The sequence below is a fragment of the Quercus lobata genome, chromosome 8 (assembly GCF_001633185.2).
Source record: "Quercus lobata isolate SW786 chromosome 8, ValleyOak3.0 Primary Assembly, whole genome shotgun sequence".
NCBI classification, from domain to species: domain Eukaryota; kingdom Viridiplantae; phylum Streptophyta; class Magnoliopsida; order Fagales; family Fagaceae; genus Quercus; species Quercus lobata.
This window is the reverse complement of record NC_044911.1, coordinates 44545896-44564311: the sequence shown is the minus strand read 5'-3', so window position 1 is coordinate 44564311 and position 18416 is coordinate 44545896. Positions and strand designations below refer to the sequence as shown.

At 38.4% G+C, this 18416-nt stretch overlaps 1 protein-coding gene across 1 annotated transcript; it reads right to left on the bottom strand.

Moving 5' to 3' along the window:
* Window positions 1-14611: 14611 nt before the first annotated feature.
* LOC115956932 lies at window positions 14612-18076 on the bottom strand. The gene is made up of 3 exons (XM_031075195.1): window positions 17597-18076; window positions 17338-17493; window positions 14612-14917 (listed from the first exon to the last, which is right to left on the bottom strand). The coding sequence occupies exons 1-3, from the start codon at window positions 18074-18076 to the stop codon at window positions 14612-14614; spliced, it is 942 nt and encodes a 313-aa protein (XP_030931055.1).
* Between the last annotated feature and the right edge of the window lie 340 nt (window positions 18077-18416).

The following is an 18416-nucleotide window of genomic DNA, read 5'->3' as shown; positions in this document are numbered from 1 at the left end:
ATCATATTAATATGTATATATGCTCTTACTAAAACCACCTTACAATCTCTGTAATTAAGCAATGTTGTGTATAAAGTAATTCACATAAGCATGTAAATATATATTCTGACGAAAATTCCAAGAATTTCTTTAATAGGCTGGATTATTTTCAGTCTCTTTTTTTGAAAATAAAAAATAAAAAATTCTTTGTTCACACTCTTTTTTGTTTTGAAAAAAATGTAATTCAAAATTACTCATTACATATCATATTATTACGGCATCTGTTTTTGATAATTGTTCTTTATTATCAAATCAAAATACAAATTAGTTTTTTTTGTAGTTGAGGATCGAATCTCAGATCTCTTATTCGATGATACCAAATTTTACCAATTGACTTAACTGGAACCCAGTTTTAGGGATGATTGTTGTAGAGTTAAGGGCCCAAATCATACATTGGGCCTTGGGCCTGGGCCAAGAACATGAATAGTCCGAGGAGGAATAAATAGTTATGGGTGATTCCAGTTTAAAGTCTCATAAGTAAGGAAGGAGTGAAAGGTGGTCCGAGGAGGAATTTCTCCTCGAGTATGATAAATACAGCTCAAGTATGTATTCCAACAATCAGGGTGATCTTCCAAGAAACTCTAGTGATAGCGACGTGCATCATGAACATACGAGAAGGAGGGGAACCCAAAAATATCTAAGGGAAAGCTACTACCACCGCATTTAATGCATTGCAGCTACTTTTCTGGCTGTATTTATGTGGAGAAGACCTCTAAACAGTACTGCCTTGACTACCATAACTCATAGAAAGCCAAAGAGAATGTCTGATGGGACAGGTACTCAAGTAAGGGCTCAAATAATCAATAAGTGTAGGATCAAGATGGTCCAAAGGGAGCTATATAATGTAAGAGACTCTCCATGAGGAAGGGACCGAAAAAGCGAAAGAGAACACTGTAGCCATCAAAATTATACTTGTAATCGGTTTAATTGATTTATATGGAGACTTAGTTCCTCGGACAATGAATTCATTCAGATCAGTGCTTCTTATTTTTGCAAGATCATCCTTTAAATCCACACTAGCCGTTGTCCAATTCATTAAGGCCTAGCTCTTCGACCCACTCTCTACAAATTTATTGTACTGGGCTCACTGGGCCAATATCTCATACATTTTGGGCTTGGGCTTCAAAATGTGTCTCTACAATTGGCGCCGTTTGTGGGAAGAACTTGTGTAATAGTGAGTGCGACGGTTAACTATGGTAAGATCAGGTCCCCATCAACAAGAATCCATGGGTTCCCAACGATAAGATGATTTCCTTAACCTCGAACGCAAGTAGCATCGAGAAGGTAGCGTACACACCGCACATACTAGTAAAAGTTACTCTCGAGTTGGGAATGACGTCTCTCAAGAGCAGAACAACAGAACCATGCAAAGGGAAATTGCCCATCTAAAGAAGGAGTTATGCCATGCACGATGAAGATGAACTCCCTCCAGGTCTGACTCCTCTTCTGATGGTGAGAAGGATGGTAGTTATCGATGTAGATTAAGGACTCCTCCTAGTGAGTCTTTCTCATATGAAGAGGAACACTACCATGAACGCAGATACAGGAGCCCAACTCATAGAGGACTGGGAAATGATGCTATGAGCAAAACATTGAACCAGATTTCCATGTCGCCCTTCATGTGTAGGATTGAAGGGGCAACTCTTCCTCGGCGTTTCCATCAGTCAATGTTCAGCATCTACAATGGACGAATGGACCCGGTGGAGCATGTGAGCCATTTTAGTCAGAGAATGGCTGTCCATTCTAAGGACGAAACCTTGATGTGTAAGGTGTTCCCATCCAGTTTGGGACCCATGGCGATGAGATGGTACGACGGCCTAAGGGCAGATTCCATAGATTTCTTCAAGGAGCTCACTCGGGCATTTGGCTCTCGTTTTATTACATGTACCAGGGTCCCTTGGCTCATAGATTCCCTACTGTCCTTATCCATGTGAGAAGGGAAGACTCTGAAGATGTACTCGGACAGATACTAGGAAATGTTCAACGAGATTGATGGTGACTTTGATGACGTGGCCATCAGCACCTTTAAGGTCGGCCTCCCAGCTGAACACAATTTAAGGAAGTCTTTGACTGGCAAGCCTGTCACCAGTGTGCGCCAACTCATGGATCGGATTGATAAGTATAAGAGGACTGAGGAAGACCAGCAGCTGGGGAAAGGAAAAGTTAAGGTTATCCCTTAAGAGAGGAGGGCTTTCAGGTCAGACCGGTACAACAACAACAACTGGCCTCGGAGAGACTCTATTGGGCAGTCAGGGTTTGCTAATACTCAGGCAGTTAATGCGGTGTTCCAAGAACCGGTGCATCAGGTTTTGGAGAAAATTAAGAATGAGCCGTTCTTTAAATAGCCAAACAAGATGGCTGAAAACCCCATGAGGCGCAACCAGAGCCTTTATTGCCAATACCATCAAGACTTGGGATACACTACGGAGGATTGTAGAAATTTGTAGGACCATTTGGACCAGTTGGTTCGAGAAGGAAAGTTGAAGTAGCTTTTCCATCATTCTAGTGGCCAGGGGAGCCAGACAGGTTCAGAACCCTGGAGAGATGCTTCCTCAAGACCTCCTCTAGGAATGATCAATGTCATCTTTGCTGCTCTAGGGAAGACCGGTTCTTGTCCCTCCAGAGTGATGTCTGTCGCTCGGTTGTCCACTGAGGATAATAATTTGGAGCTGAAGAGGGCTAGAATGGATATCCAACCGGCATTAAGTTTTGAGAACGAGAAGAAGATTGGAACCATATAGCCCCACGATAATGATTTGGTGGTCACCCTCAGGATTGGTGGGTATGACGTGAAGAGGGTGATGGTGGACCAAGGTAGTGGTGGCTGAAATTAAGTACCTCGACTTATATAAGGGGCTAAATTTGAGACCCGAGGACTTGACAACCTACAATTCTCATTTGGTGAGTTTTGATGGGAAGGTAGTCATTCCGAGGGGTCAGATAAGACTACTCGTGCAAGTTGGTTCAGAAGTGGTGGAGGTAAACTTTATCGTGGTGGATGCTTATTCCCCTTACACGGCCATTGTAGCCAGACCTTGGCTTCATGCTCTGGAGGCCATCTCTTCCACACTACACCAAAAGGTGAAATATCCGTCAGAGGGTCGCATTGAAGAAATTGTGGGGAGTCAATCCACAGCTAGGCAATGCTAAGTGGCTGCCATATTGCATCAACCCGAAGTTGAGTCCTCGGCCTCTGTTGGAGTGGACTTGTAGCAATCAAAGGCTCCGGCATTGCCTATAAATGGACCAACCAAGGAGGCAAAATGTGAAGATTTAGAAAAGGTTGTTATAGGTGATGATCTGGAGAAGTTCTTTCAAGTCGGGACTTAGTTGCCTCCTTAAGAGAAGGAAAAGCTAGTAGAATTTCTTAGAAGAAACATTGATGTGTTTGCATGAGACGCTTATGAATTCCCGGGAGTGGATCCGAATTTCATCTGTCATCATTTAAATGTTAACCCATCCATCACTCCTAAAAAGCAATCATCCCGGCGCCATCCAAGGAACATGCAGATGTTGTCAGAGATGAGGTGATGAAGCTCAAGTAGGTAGGGGCTATCAAGGAAGTTTTCTACCCTGAATGACTGGCTAATACTGTGGTGATGAAAAAGAAGAACGAGAAGTGGCGAGTGTGTGTGTGGACTTCACAGATCTAAATAAGGCTTGCCTAAAAGATCCCTTCCCTATGCCTCGAATAGATCATTTGGTGGATGTAGCGGTGGGCCATCTTTGGATGAGCTTCTTAGACGCCTTTCAAGGATATCATCAAATACCACTAGCCCTGGATGATCAGGAAAAGACAGCTTTTGTCACTCTTATTGGAAACTACCACTACAAAGTGATGCCCTTGGGTTTGAAAAACGCAGGGTCTATCTATCAAAGGATGATGACGAGAATGTTTGAACCACAATTGGGCAAGAGTATTGAAGTCTATATAGACGACATGGTGGTGAAGAGCATTGTTATGAATACCGTTTCGGTGGCCGTTTCGGTTTGTCTATTGGAACGGAATATTTCAGTACCGGCTTATTTCGGCATACCGTTTTAGACCGTTTCGGAATTACCACTTTATATATATATATATATATATATATTAGTAATTAAAAAAAATGTTATTACTCATTGTTATTCTTAAACCAAATTTTATAAATGTAATATCATCATTTAATGAATGTAATATAGTGTTTTAAAATAAATATTACCATAATAATCAAGTGATTAGTTTGGTTATTTTAAAATTCCAATTTAGGTACTTTTGTAAATAAAAATGTTAATATTTTATAAAATAGGAAGCTTCTAGGTAGCCCTCTTTCACCTTTTCACCTAATCCCATTCCATCACCCACGTGCATTCCTTACACCTTCTCCTCCACTCTTTCTTCTTTCATTTTATATTCCCATCAGTCATTACACTTACAGGAGTATTGGAAAGTTTAAGAAACCCAGACCCACGTTTAAGTGCAGGACTGAAGAAGAAAGTTTCAAATGCAGCTGAAATTTGAGCTTCCTCCACAACGCAGATCTGTTCTCTTCTTCTTCCTTTGTTTTTTTTTTTTTTTTTCCCAAATCATTTGGTAGCTTCATAGCAGATTTGATTTGAACTTCTTCAGGCGATCAGTGGTGGAAACATGCTGTGCTGATGGGTTTGTTAGTTTAAGGATTTTTTTTTTTTTTTTTTGGGTATAAACTGGTACCGGCCGAAATTTACATTTCGGCCGAAATTGACCGGAATCGGCCGGAATGACCTGAAACTGGCCGGAATTGGACCCGAGGTGGAATAGGTGGTATTACCGTTCCGGATTACATCTCGGTACGAAATATTCCGGCCATTCCGGCCGGAACGGAACGGATTTAATAACATTGGTGAAGAGTAAGGTGGTGTCTGAGCATGTGGGAGATCTTAGAAACATCTTTGAAATTCTGAGGACACATAAGTTGCACCTAAACACTTCTAAATGCTCATCTGGTGTGGGATCAGGTAAGTTCTTGGGCTACATGGTAACTCACAGGGGAATTTAGGTCAATCCCAATCAAATCAAAGCCATAAACAGTTTACAACCACCTCGAAATCCCAAAGAGGTTCAGAGGCTTACAGGAATGACTGCTGACTTGAACCGGTTTATTTCTCAGTCAGCGGATAGGTGCAAACCCTTCTTCCTCTTGATGAATAAGTGGAAGGGATTTAAGTGAATAGAGGAGTGTGCTTTGGCCTTCCAGCAACTTAAAGAATATCTATCTTGGCCATCTATCATGTTTAGTTCTGAGGTGGATGAGGTCCTGTTTGCTTATATCGCTGTGGCCCCTTATGCTGTAAGTTTGGTGTTGATACGAGTTGATAGTGGCATACAACAGCTAGTTTACTATGTGAGCAAGTCACTATATGAAGCCGAGGTTCGTTATCTACCACTGGAGAAAGCTATTTTGGCGGTGGTGCATGCTACACGAAAGCTTCCTCATTACTTCCAAGCACACACAGTTGTTGTCCTAACTCAGCTTCCGTTCAGATCTATACTTCGAAGCGTTGATTACACGGGGAGGATTGCTAAATGGGGCACAGTTCTAGGGTCTTTTGACATCAAGTACATGCCTCGTACCTCTGTCAAGGGCCAGGTCCTCGCAGATCTGGTGGCCGAGTTCGCTGAACCTTCATTAAAGGAAGTTGCAGAAACAAAACACATAGATGGAAAATCAGTTTGCATAATCACCCCGTAAGAACCTTTAATCTGGAAGGTATATGTTGATGGCATAGCGAATCAAAGGGGGTCCGGAGTGGGGCTAGTTCTAGTCTCACCTGAGAAAATCACCATTGAGAAATCATTAAGATTGAGATTCTCGGCCACGAACAACGAGGCTGAGTATGAAGCTCTACTAATGGGAATGGACATGGTCCAAAGAATGGGCGGAAAGGCAGTAGAGATGTTCTCGGACTCAAGACTAGTTGTTGGCGAGATGAAAGGAGAGTTGGAAGCAAGAGACAAAAGAATGCAAAGATACATGAGTCAAGTCTGGCATTTGCAATCGGGGTTTGAATCTTTCAACCTATCGCATATCCCCAAAAGTGGAAACACACATGCTGATTCCCTAACCACACTTACCACCTCCTCGGCACAGAGCCTACCCCGGGTCATCCTTGTAGAGCATTTTTACAAGCCCACAGAGGTGGAGAAAGAGGTGGTCCATGTTCACCAAGTTAGAGTAGGGCCTAGCTGGATGGACTTCATGGTACTATTCTTGAAGGAGGATATCTTACCAGAGGGGAAATCAGAAGCAAACAAGGTACGGAGGAAGGCTTCTCGATTTTTGCTGTTTGAGGATCAAAAATTATATAAACGCTCATTTTCTGGGTCATACCTGCTATGCATACATCCTGAGGCAACAGAATTATTCCTTGAGGAGTTACATGAGGGGATTTGCGGAAGCCACACTAGAGGTAGATCTTTGGCGCACAGAGCCATCACTCAAGACTATTGGTGGCCAAACATGCAAAAGGAGGCACAAGAATATGTTAGGAAGTGCGACCAGTGTCAAAGGTTCTCACCAAACATACACCAACCGGGAGGAGTCTTTAATCTTCTGTCCAGCCTTTGGCGATTCGCTCAATAGGGCTTAAACATTGTAGGCCATTTCCCCAAGGTAGCAGGAAATAAGAGAGACCTGCTAGTCGGCACTGACTACTTCACTAAGTGGGTTGAAGCTGAGCTCTTGGCAAATATCAGGGATGTAGATGCTAAGAAATTTGTTTGGAAAAACATTGTCACATGATTCGAGGACCCTCGTACCCTTATCTTGGACAATGGCCTTCAGGCAATAAGAAATTTGTCAACGGGGGAGACTCCCTTCTCAATGAATTATGGAACCGAAGCTATTATCCCTTTAGAGACTGGCTTCCTGACGCTGAGAACAAGTTCTTTTGATCCGAGCAATAACAACGGATTGCTAGAAAAAAGCCTAGACTTGATTGAAGAGAGGAGAGAGAATGCAATGGTCCAATTGGCATATTACCAACACAAGCTCAAGCAAGGTTATGATGCCAATGTGAAGCTGAGACTGTTGGTACCTGGTGACTTGGTGTTGAGAAAAGTTGTAGGTACTGCAAAGAACCTGGCATGGGGAAAGCTAGGGCCCAACTTGGAGGGGCCATACCGTATCACTTCGCTAGCTGGTATAGGTGCATATTTCCTTGAAGACCTAGACGAACATGCAATACCACAACCTTGGAATGTAAACAACCTGAAAAGGTATTATTATTAATAATGAAAGTTTCTTTTTTCATATGCTTATTTATTGTGTAAACACATCGTACTTCCCATTAACATCTTTATAAGTGTTTAAATAGAATCTTAGTTATGCCTGGCTCCTTGGAGCAGATGCTTTGAGGAAATTAATGCTCTATGACATCTTTATAAGTGTTTAAACATAACCTTAGTCATGCTTGGCTTCTCGAACCAGATGCTTTGGGGAAATTAACGCTCTTTGACATCTTTATAAGTGTTTAAACAGAACCTTAGTCATGCCTGGCTCTTCGGCCTAAATGCTTTGGAGAAATTAACGCTCTATGACATCTTTATAAGTGTTTAAACAGAATCTTAGTCATGCCTGGCTCCTCAGCCCAGATGCTTTGGGGAAATTAATGCTCTATGACATCTTTATAAGTGTTTAAACAGAATCTTAGTCATGTCTGGCTCCTCGGACCGAATGCTTTGGGGAAATTAACACTCTATGACATCTTTATAAGTGTTTAAACAGAATCTTAGTCATGTTTAGCTCCTTAGACTAGATGTTTTTGGGAAATTAATACTCTATGACATCTTTATAAGTGATTAAATAGAGCCTTAGTCATGCCTGGTCCCTCGGACCACATACTTTGGTAAAATTAACACTTAATGGCATCTTTATAAGTGTTAAACAGAATCTTAACTATGCTTGGTCCCTCGGACCACATACTTTGGTAAAATTAACACTCAATGGCATCTATTCATTTTTTTTTCTAAGTACTAAACAAAACTTTAGTTATGCATGGCTCCTCGAACCACATATATTGGAGAAATTAACATTCTATGATATCTATTTGTTTCTCACTAAGTGTCAAGACAGATCCAAGATTATAACCAACTCTCCAGATTGGTAGCTTTGAGTAAGTTAAAGTCCTTAATTATTTATCTAAGTGTTGAGCAGAGTGAAGAATATCTCCCCCTTTTATTCTTTACAAAGTTTATTACTTATCTTTATTAGATTCAAGCTTCATTGTAGGAGCAATTCACAATACAAATATGGGGTAAATCTCTTTATTGTTGGTACTTAGTCAAATTACTTACACTAGTAGCAGGGTATTGTTGTTAGTTTTAATTAAAACTAGAATGGCAACAATTCAAGTTTATTTACAATAACAGTAAGCTTGAAAACATATAAAGTAAAGTCACAAAAGGTAGAAAGAAAAGTCCATTCATTAATAAAAAGGAGGATACATTACAAGTGGTGGCAGAAGCCACAAGAAAAGAAAGTGAAAAAAAAAAATAATAATAAAGAAAAATCCTACGACTATTTCTTTGTTGGTTGAGGGCTCTCTTTGGAATCAGCTGCCTTAAGCTTAGCATCCCTAGCCTTGGACTTAGACTCAGCTTCTTTAGCCTGGGAGACTCCATCCTTAATTGTAAGGGCATCCTCAGATTGAGTATCTTTGGCTGAGGGCAGGGCCTCCTTACCCTTACCTGCCCCTGTGGAGGCTTCAGCATCAAGAGTAGGATCTTGGATATTGGAGACCTACTCAGGTGGAAGGAGGGGTAGAGCAGTGGAAGGGAGGTCCATTGGAGCTTCTCGGATATGTTCAGGCAAGAATATGCTTTCAGCCTTCCTCAGCTCGGAGTCAGCAGGGACCCCTGCACTGTTAAGCACCTCTATCCAGGTCTCAGTGTAGTAATCCTTGCACACTCCGGCCACCTCCTCAGCCAATCTCTTCTCTGTATCCTCCACCTTATGTTCGTAGAATGCTCTCTTTGCAGCTTCAGTAGCTTCTTTGGCCACCTGAGTTGCCTCTTTAGCTGCATCCTTGACCTTCTGCAGCTCGGCCTTGAGATCCATAACTAGTTGTTTTTGGGTGGCTAACTCAAGTTCCATTGTGTAGAGCAGCTTACGCTGGTCCTCGACTTGGGCCTCAACGTTTTTCAGACTAGCCAAGGCACTCGAACGTTCCCTTTCAACGACGGTCAACTTATTGTCCAGCTTTTTCTGCTCTTCTTTTAGGGCTCCAAGAGCCTTCTCAACCTCAAAACGGGAGTGGGCCTCAACCTTAACCTCGTCATGGGCATTCTTGACCCGCTCCTTAGCTAGTAAAGGGGTCATAAAAAATATATACATATATGAATAAATGTGTATCTTAGTATTTAACAAAAAAGGATATTGATTGACTTACCATTGTAAGGTCCCTTTTCAATGACATGAAAAGGTCCGGTTGCCTGGTACACCTGAGGCCTTACATATCCCTAGGGAGGAGAAGAAGCTGTTCTAAGGCCTTGACGAGGTGGGTGGCGTGCCCCCCATATCCCTAGGGAGGAGAAGAAGCTGTTCTAAGGCCTTGACGAGGTGGGTGGCGTGCCCCCTTTGAGACTCCCAGATCGTGGCATCCCAAGGAATGGGAGCACCCTCCAACTCTAGCCAAGGGGCCCACGTGTGCGACCCTCGGCGCACTTCAGCACCACCGAACTCCTCACGGCTCTCCACAGAGGAAACCCTTTTATCTCTAACGTTTTTGGGCTGTTTTGCCCCCTTCAAAGGAATCACCTCCCCTTCCTTCACTTCCTGTACTTTTCTTTTCTTTTTTAAATCAAGATTAGGGAGCAATCCCACCAAGGTCATAGGGAGAGGAAGAAGGGGGAGATTCGGAGGAACTTGGGTCTTAGGGACTTCTTTTGAAGTTGACCCCTTGTTCCTGTTGGCTAGTAGACCCTTTAAGCTGGTCCTTTGCTTCAAGTCCATGCCTTCTTCTTTTTCTTCTGAGCTAGTATCAACTTGAGCAACTATTAAACTTGGAGAATGGGTAGCAAAAAATCTATCAAAATCGACCTCAGAGTTTGAGAGCTCTACCAACCTTTCTGGCACTTCACCTTCCTCCTCAAGGTAGAATTGGCCGATCTCGGCCTTAAGGGATAAGTGTGTAGAAGCTATTTCCTCTCTCGGAGTGGCTACTACCTGAGGGACGCGTTAATTGGGCTGCTTAACAGGCGGAAGGTCTCTTCGAGCTGAAATCCTCGCCTTAGAGACGTCTATGCGTGCTAATCTAGTATCACCAGCCCTTATTACTTGGCCTACGTCCTGAAATATGCGAGATAGAGACTCGTAATCCAAAATTAAGTGAGCGGCCCAGAGCTGTTTGTCTTCGCTTATGAATATCTTAGATCTCAGCAGTTTGTTGAGACTCAGTACGTTGACCAAACTAAGTCTCGGAGCGACGTGGTTTTTATTTGCAAAAACATCCGAGGAGGAAATTGTGGTTAGATCAATAAAAAATATTATCTGAGAAGGTGAAATGTTAAGGCAGAGTTAAAAAAAAAAAAAAAAGAAAAAAAAAAAACTAAGAAGGCTAAAGTCCTTGCTAAGGGACCTAATCCTAGGGTACCCCACTTGATTTTCCCACCCGAACTAGGCAGTGAAGATCGTCGTGCCACTCCCCGAAGGCGACCAGATAGTCATCCTTCAAGCCCTTGTTGGACTTAGAAAGGTAGGATATCAATCTAACAACATCGGATCGGGACTTGAGGTAATATCCCATGCTGGCAAGGGTATGACACTCGTACATGTGAACGATGTCGTGCCATGTGAGCCCTAAGTTCATCTGATTGTTCAAAGCATCTATGCTCCCTAGGACTCTAAACAGGTTGGGAGCGCACTGATGGGGACACAACCTGTGATTGAGCAGGTAGTCTCTGGTTATCCTACCCATGGGAAGTGTCATTCCTCCCTCTATATAGGCGATCATTGGAATGACAACTTCACCCTCCCCTCTATTTGTAAGTACTTGGTCTGGGGCACAATATTGTAGGCCTATTCCCTGTGGGATATGGTATTTGGCCCTAAAACCCTTCATATCGGCTGAAGAGTCTATTAAGTGCTTGAATCTACCCATCTAAGCAAACGTAGATGACGCGAAGAAAGTTTTCTAAAAAAGAAAGAAGACCGAGGAGAAAAAGAAAGTTTAAAGAGATAGATACTTACGAGAGCAAGTGAGTGTATTAAACCCTGAACCTTTAGAAAAATCTTTTGGAAATTTCTTAAGGAAAAGAATTAGGGAAACTTAATAGTGTAGAGAGTTTAGTGAGTCGGAGTGCTTGAGCTCTCTGGAGAACTTGAAAATTCGTAAAATGAGGGGAAAATGATTTCCCTCGAGGCTTTATATAGGGGGTGAAAATGAGTGGGAGTTATCCCGCTCAAAATTCCAAGAGAAAGATCAACCGTTGGATCTGTGCCTCACCGTTAGATTTTGGGAACAAAGCGCCACTTGGAGTAATTAATGACGCCTCGCGGGCTTCAAAGCGTCAGTGGCAATTATGGGGCGCATGAAACGGCACTCCCTCGCGTGTAAATCAAAGGATCAAGTAGAATTAACTTCTAGAAATTCAAAACCCCAGTTTTCTTTTCTAATGAAAGGAAAAAACTGGAGTTTTGAGGGGCTATTGTAGGGTTAAGGACCCAAATCATACGTTGGGTCTTGAGCCTGGGCTGAAAACATGAATGGTCCGAGGAGGAATAAATAGTTATAGGTGATTCCAGTTTAGAGCCTTATAAGTAAGGAATGAATGGAAGGTGGTCTGAGGAGGAATTTCTCCTCGGGTATGATAAATACAACTCAAGTATGTATTCCAACAATCAGGGTGACCTTCTAAGAAGCTCCAGTGATAGGGACGTGCATCATAAACATACGAGAAAGAGGGGAACCCAAAAATATCTAAGGAAAAGCTGCTACCATAGCATTGAATGCACTGCAGCTACTTTTTTGGCCCCATTTATGTGGAGAAAACCCCTAAACAGTGCTGCCTTAGCTACCACAACTCATAGAAAGCCAAAGAGGGTGTCTGATGGGACAGGTACTCAAGTAAGGGCTCAAATGATCAACAAGTGTAGGATCAAGATGGTTTAAAAGGAGCTATATAATGTAAGAGACCCTCTATGAGGAGGGGACCGAAAAAGAGAAAGAGAACACTGTAGCCATCAAAATTATACTTGTAATCGGTTAAATTGATTTATATGGAGACTTACCTCATCGGACAGTGAATTCATTCAGATCAATGCTTCTTGTTTTTGCAAGTTCATCCTCTAAATTCATACTAGCCGTTGTCCAATTTATTAGGGCCTAGCTCTTTGACTCACTCTCTACAAATTTATTCTACTGGGCTCACTGGGCCAATATCCCATACATTTTGGCATTGGGCTGCAAAATGTGTCCCTACAACTGTTAAGTCTGTTATTATATTTCATATGTATATATATATATATATATATTTGGTTATATTATCATTATTATTATTATTTTGAATACAACAGAAAGCGTTTGATTTTTCTCATAAACATTTATATTGTGTTTGGTTGTAATTGAGGGGAAGATAGAAGAAGATAAGAGAGTAAAGGAAAAGAAAATCTCTTTTACATGTTTGGAAGGAGTGAGGGAAGAGAAAATAAAAGAAAATAATATATTTAAATTAGGTATATGTTTTTACCTAAATACCCCAATAAAATCCAGAATATTTGTTTTGGTGATGGACATAATTGAAATTTTAAATGTTATTAGTGGTAGGCCCCAAAAGTTGCATTCTTTTTATTTGGCTTTCTTTGAGAAAAATGGGCCCCCAAAAAGTTGCACTCTTTTTATTTGACTTTTCCTTACAAAAGTGGGCCTGAATGGATGCTCATTTATCCCATTTTCTCTTCTTTTCTTTTCTATAATGCTAACCAAACAAGAGAAATTGTCATGTCAACACAATTTTCTTTCTTTTCTCTTTTGTTCCTCCCTTCCCAAACAAAGCATTAATTCTGATTATTATTGTTGTTGTTGTTGTTGTTTTCTTATTATTATTATAGGTACTATATTATTATTATGATTATATGAATATGACAAAAGGCATTTGACTATTTATAATAAATTGTGCTAACATGACAGTTTCCTTTGTTTAATTGGTATTATAGGAAAGAAAAGAGGAGAAGATTGAAGGAATGAGCATCTATCTAGGCCCACTTTTCTCATCTGCCCAAATTGGACAGAAATGATGAAAAACCTATATACAACGAGTGCAATACTTTTGGGGGCCCACTTTGAAGAACGTTTAAAATTTCAATTTTATCCATCACAAAATCAAATCTTTTGGATTTTATTGGGTTATTTAAGTAAAAATATATATTGAATTTAAATATATTTATTTTATTTTCTCTCCCCTCACCCTTTCCAAACGTGTAAGAGAGATGCATTTTCTATTTCATATCTTTTCCTTTCTCTTCCTTCACTCTCTTCTCTCTGTTTTTCTTCCCCTCAGTTACAACCAAACACACTATTAGTCTCTCTTTATTTCTAGTTTCAATATTAGGCTACAAAATGGGGATTTGATTTGGGCTAATAACCGTTTACCTTTGTCTCTGGTCCTTTCTACCTTAGAGCGAAGCTGATCAAGTAGCTCCTTGGTGACAATGTTGGAGCCTATGCACAAGGGCCTTAAAATAATGAAGGCCTGCAAAGGGGCCACGAAAGAAGAGGCAGCCCATAGTTATTTCTAGCTACCAAACACATTTATAATTTGATAAACAATAATTTCAAATTTCTTGATTTTCCTTTGATAGAAAACATCTTTTGATATATCAAAATCTATTCCAAAAAAAAAAAAAAAATCGTATTTTCAATGGAATGAGAAATTCATGATAATTAATTTCAAATTTCGCAAGTAACTACCTTACAATTTGGGCAAAATGCATTTGAAGTATGATTCAAGGGTGTTAAAGAATTGCGGTTGTAGAGAGAGAATAATAAAATTACACCTGTTATTCATATATGTAAATATAGAAGTTGGTTTAAGTTATTCAATCCAAAGTTTCAAACGTTCAAACTTAATGAAAACATTTTTCTAAAAAAATAAAGAAAAAAAAATAGTTTCCATGAAGCAGGGGTGCCTTGCTATTTGCTAATATGCTAAAATTGTAGCACCTTATCGATACTATTAAAAACATGATTCTTTGTTTGAGTTTCAAAAATTTTTTTACTATAATACTCTCATTACACAAATTCTTAAATTGTCTAAAATACTCGTCTTTTAGTTAAATAATTTTAAATTAAAAAATACAAACCGGTTAAAAGAGTAATTTATTGCTCCTAAGTTTTCGGTTTTTTCCTTTATTTTCTCTATCCAACTCAAAAATTAGGACACTATCTCTATCTTATTTTTAAACATTATTCTATGTTACCTTACCGTTTTCTTTTAAAAAATAATACAAATATTTATTTATATATCACTTTTAAACATTATAACACTCAACAACAAATAAATAATAATAAAAAAGAGTATTATTGCACGCGCAAAGCATGTGTGATGAGTTTAGTAACTTTATAAGATTCTAAGTTGAGCACTCGTTTTCACTTTCTCAAGTTTGTCTTGGACAATTGGCTTGTGTTTTTCTTCCCAAGAAGAATCTACATAATTGGCCCACATTCCATTGCGATAACATCTCGTAGATGGGTCGATAACCATTAACTCGAGTTTTTTTAAGCTTTCGAGCATATAAATCGCAAACTCAACTTCATACCAGTTACCCACAAACCCATGCATCTCAATTTGTCTCAACTGATCATGTGAAAAACCAGAGAAACTCCGTATTTCTAGTTGGTTCTCATAGAAGTCTTGCGCACACACCTACAACCAAGAAAGTATATCAGAATTTTAGCAATTGGGAGATACAAAATGCATATGACTAAAATTAAGAGTTTGCATATTACTTCAGTGGGAGGGTTATATTGCAGAAATTAGAATAAACCAAGTATTGACCATGTTGATTAAAGAAAAGCCTAATGCAATATTGTTCACCACACACCTTACATGTATATATTACATGGCATAATTACATTATTGGATGAGGCCCTAAAATTAGGAACATAATGGACTATTTTGGAAGTACAATAAATGCGTATTTTCTAAAAAAAATTTTAGGCGGGTCAATAGTGTAACTAGAAATTTGTTGTGGGGGAGTAAAAAATAAAATGATTAATTTTTTTTAGTATATACAACTTTCATATTATATCCAATAATCTAAAATAGTATTCTAAATACAATTTAGTGTACAATAGTCTAAAAACATTATTAATAGTTTAAAGATCGGCAAGACAACAATCATTGAATGCATAAATAAATATAATTAAATAACTAATCATACATTTTTGTCAAATTAATGATAATTTATTATATTTATATGTAATATCAATTAAATAAAAATATATGATAAAGAAGAATAGTAACTGATATAATTTTTAGCTTTTGAAGTGTATAGCTTTTTAAGTACACATGCGGTCTTTCTCTTAGAATTGGAGCAAACACTAAAAGACTTTTTAGATTTGAAAATCTGTAGAATACTTATCAAACTACTTGATTAGACATAAAGAAAACATGGAAATGAGAAAGAGAGATAAAGAGAATAAGGAAAAAAAACACAGATGTAGACACAAATTAGTTGATAACAGATGGAGCGACTTTGCTGCTGGTTGTGTGCAGTGACTTTAGCCTCTAATTCTGTTGTTGCTTAGTCATTGATTAATTTTTATTTATTTATTTATTTTTGTCTTGGATATGTGCTTTGCTAGGTAAGAACAAAATTATTTTGTTAAAATTTTTTTAAAGGGTCAAGTTGTTTATTTTGGGTAAAATTGGTTGATTAGACTTTTTTTTTTTTTTTTTTTTGGGCTTGTATATTTTGTTTTAGATTTTTGATCTATAAATTTTTTATGGTCTTTAAAATGAGAAAAATTCTAAAATTATTTACAAACTATATATCTAATTCTATAGAACAAAATTGTTAAAATTAGTATCTATATATATATATTTAAAAAAATTGGGGGGGGGGGGGGGGGGGGGGTTCTTGCCCCCCTAAGTCCAACCATGTCTCCGTCCATGAGTTGATTGTTCATGTGGTATAATATTTTTGTTACTAAAAGTGGTGAAATGTTTTACTAATGAAGAAGAAAAGTGCAGGGAAATAATTTTTTACTGAAGTGAATGTTTATTTATTTGTTTAACAAAGGACCAATTTCAAGAGTAGTGTCACTAACACAACAATTTCATAATAAAATTTAGGTGACAAGTTGTTAAAGGTATGTAAATAAGTGATGTCAACTATAGATTTATATAAAAACCAGTTACAACATACCATTTAACTTTTATTGTAAAATTATTGTAAAAATATTATGAAAGTAGTACTAAGATAATTATATTCAAGCTTATTTTAGTTGAGTTTAAACAAAATTTAGGGTCAGGGTATTCGGATTTTATTTTAGGGGTCAAAAAAAATTATATATAATTCTTTTTTTGGCTAGGTCAGAGGGTTCATTTGAACCCCTTGGGCTGGTTGTAGCATCGCCCATGGTATTCACTCATCTCATATGAATAATGAATCTTATTCTCAATATAGTAAATATGATCCACTATAATATGAGAGAAGGAAATACATATTTATTGTATAGGACTACCAAAATATTCTATAATTACACAATTCCAAAGATGATGCACAATATTTCTAACCTGGGCAGGGGACACATAAATTGATCTCCATTAAACATACATGAAATTAACTTTTGGAGCTCTTATAGTAAATAATGGAGGAATGTTAACGTAATAAAAAATCTTATTGTACACTCTTTATTACACACCATATATACGATATTTGAAATTGTGTTTTTAAAATATGATTTCAATTGAAGTTATGATATTTTAAATTAAAATTGTGAAATCTTGTTTTAAAAACGCAATTTTTTGTTTATATAACTGTGTGTGTATAGGGCGTGTATAATAAGGAGTTTGTGACTAGCATTACTATTAATATAAAATATTGCTGGCATGGTAAGGGCCTTAGGTGACAGCCTTACTCCTAACAAACTTATTAGCTACATCAATGTAGAACTTTATTTTTTAATATACTTGAACAAATAGTGATAGCAAAGTGGTACAATAGTATATAAAATTCATACGCAATGTAGCCTAAAAAATAATTGTTCGACTGTTCAAGAGAAAAGACATCAACAAGAAACATGCACTACCTTTCATATATATAAAATTTCATGACTAACCGTAAGTTCAAGTTTCTGCAAAAGAGGAGTAGCCTTGAGAACAAAAAAAACCCACAAGAGTTCATCCTCCTCTGAGCCATAACTTGAGTTCCAGACATTCATGTTCAATTCTTTGAGATTCTTGAATAATGGTATGCTTTGGGGTATTTCTTTCACCTAAATAATGGCAATAAAGGGTTAAAGATAATGTACAACAGCTATATCGTACAAAGTAAAAAATTTGAGTAGTGTGACATAACTTAAAGTTATATGCACTTACTGTATTAGAGTACATAATAAGAGAAAGGTTCTCTAGACAAGGATGGGAGGCGAATTGGGCTAGTCCATGTGCAAATGTGCTGGCTTTAGTACCTGTGTTAAAACGCACCTTCAACAATCGTGGAGCGCTGAAGGAAGAAATACGCGTAATGTCTCCACTAAAATCAAATGCAATGAGATTTGCAGCAGAAATCTCAATCTTCTTTGTAGAACAATAGCGCACTTTCAACATTTTCAGACGAAGAGATGGTGGACCAGTAACAATTAGATTTGAAACAACATTGCAGGCATCTAAGGTCAGACCCTCAAGTAGGGTACACGTAGAAAGCATACTTGCCATAACAGTTTCATCTATAATAACTACATCTAGAATAAGAGTTACTAATCCTTTGAGTTTATTAAAATCAATATGATATTGTATTAGATTACAGCAACCTAACGTCAATTTTGAACAATTGTCTTCATACGGAACTTCATACATAGGTGCCGAGTGTAGTCCGTGTGGAAGGGACCTCCACCTGCGGGATAGTATGCTGGTTTTGCATGCATCTTTTCTGGTTAGGATTGATAGAATATAGTGGAGAATGTTATCCGGCAATCTACTAATTAAATCTTTACTCTCATTCTTAACCTGGGAATTTTAAGAACCGATTACAAGGTGTGTCAGCCAAAGGTTGTGAACCAAAATATATTATATACATCAATTCTCTGAAAGCAATGCACAAATCTAGCTATAGTAAATGGGTAAACAATTAACACTTGGTTGGCTGGAGATAGTCTAGTACCTAAACAATATAGTGTTTACTTTTCAAAAATCCACT

Excerpts from the sequence above, each read along its gene's own strand:
- LOC115956932 (XM_031075195.1), bottom strand. The coding sequence starts at position 18,076 with ATGTATGAAGTTCCGTATGAAGACAATTGTTCAAAATTGACGTTAGGT. Across the intron at positions 17,494-17,596 it reads TTATTATGTACTCTAATACA|GTGAAAGAAATACCCCAAAG; the intron begins GTAAGTGCATAT and ends GCCATTATTTAG. Across the intron at positions 14,918-17,337 it reads TGCAGAAACTTGAACTTACG|GTGTGTGCGCAAGACTTCTA; the intron begins GTTAGTCATGAA and ends TCTTGGTTGTAG.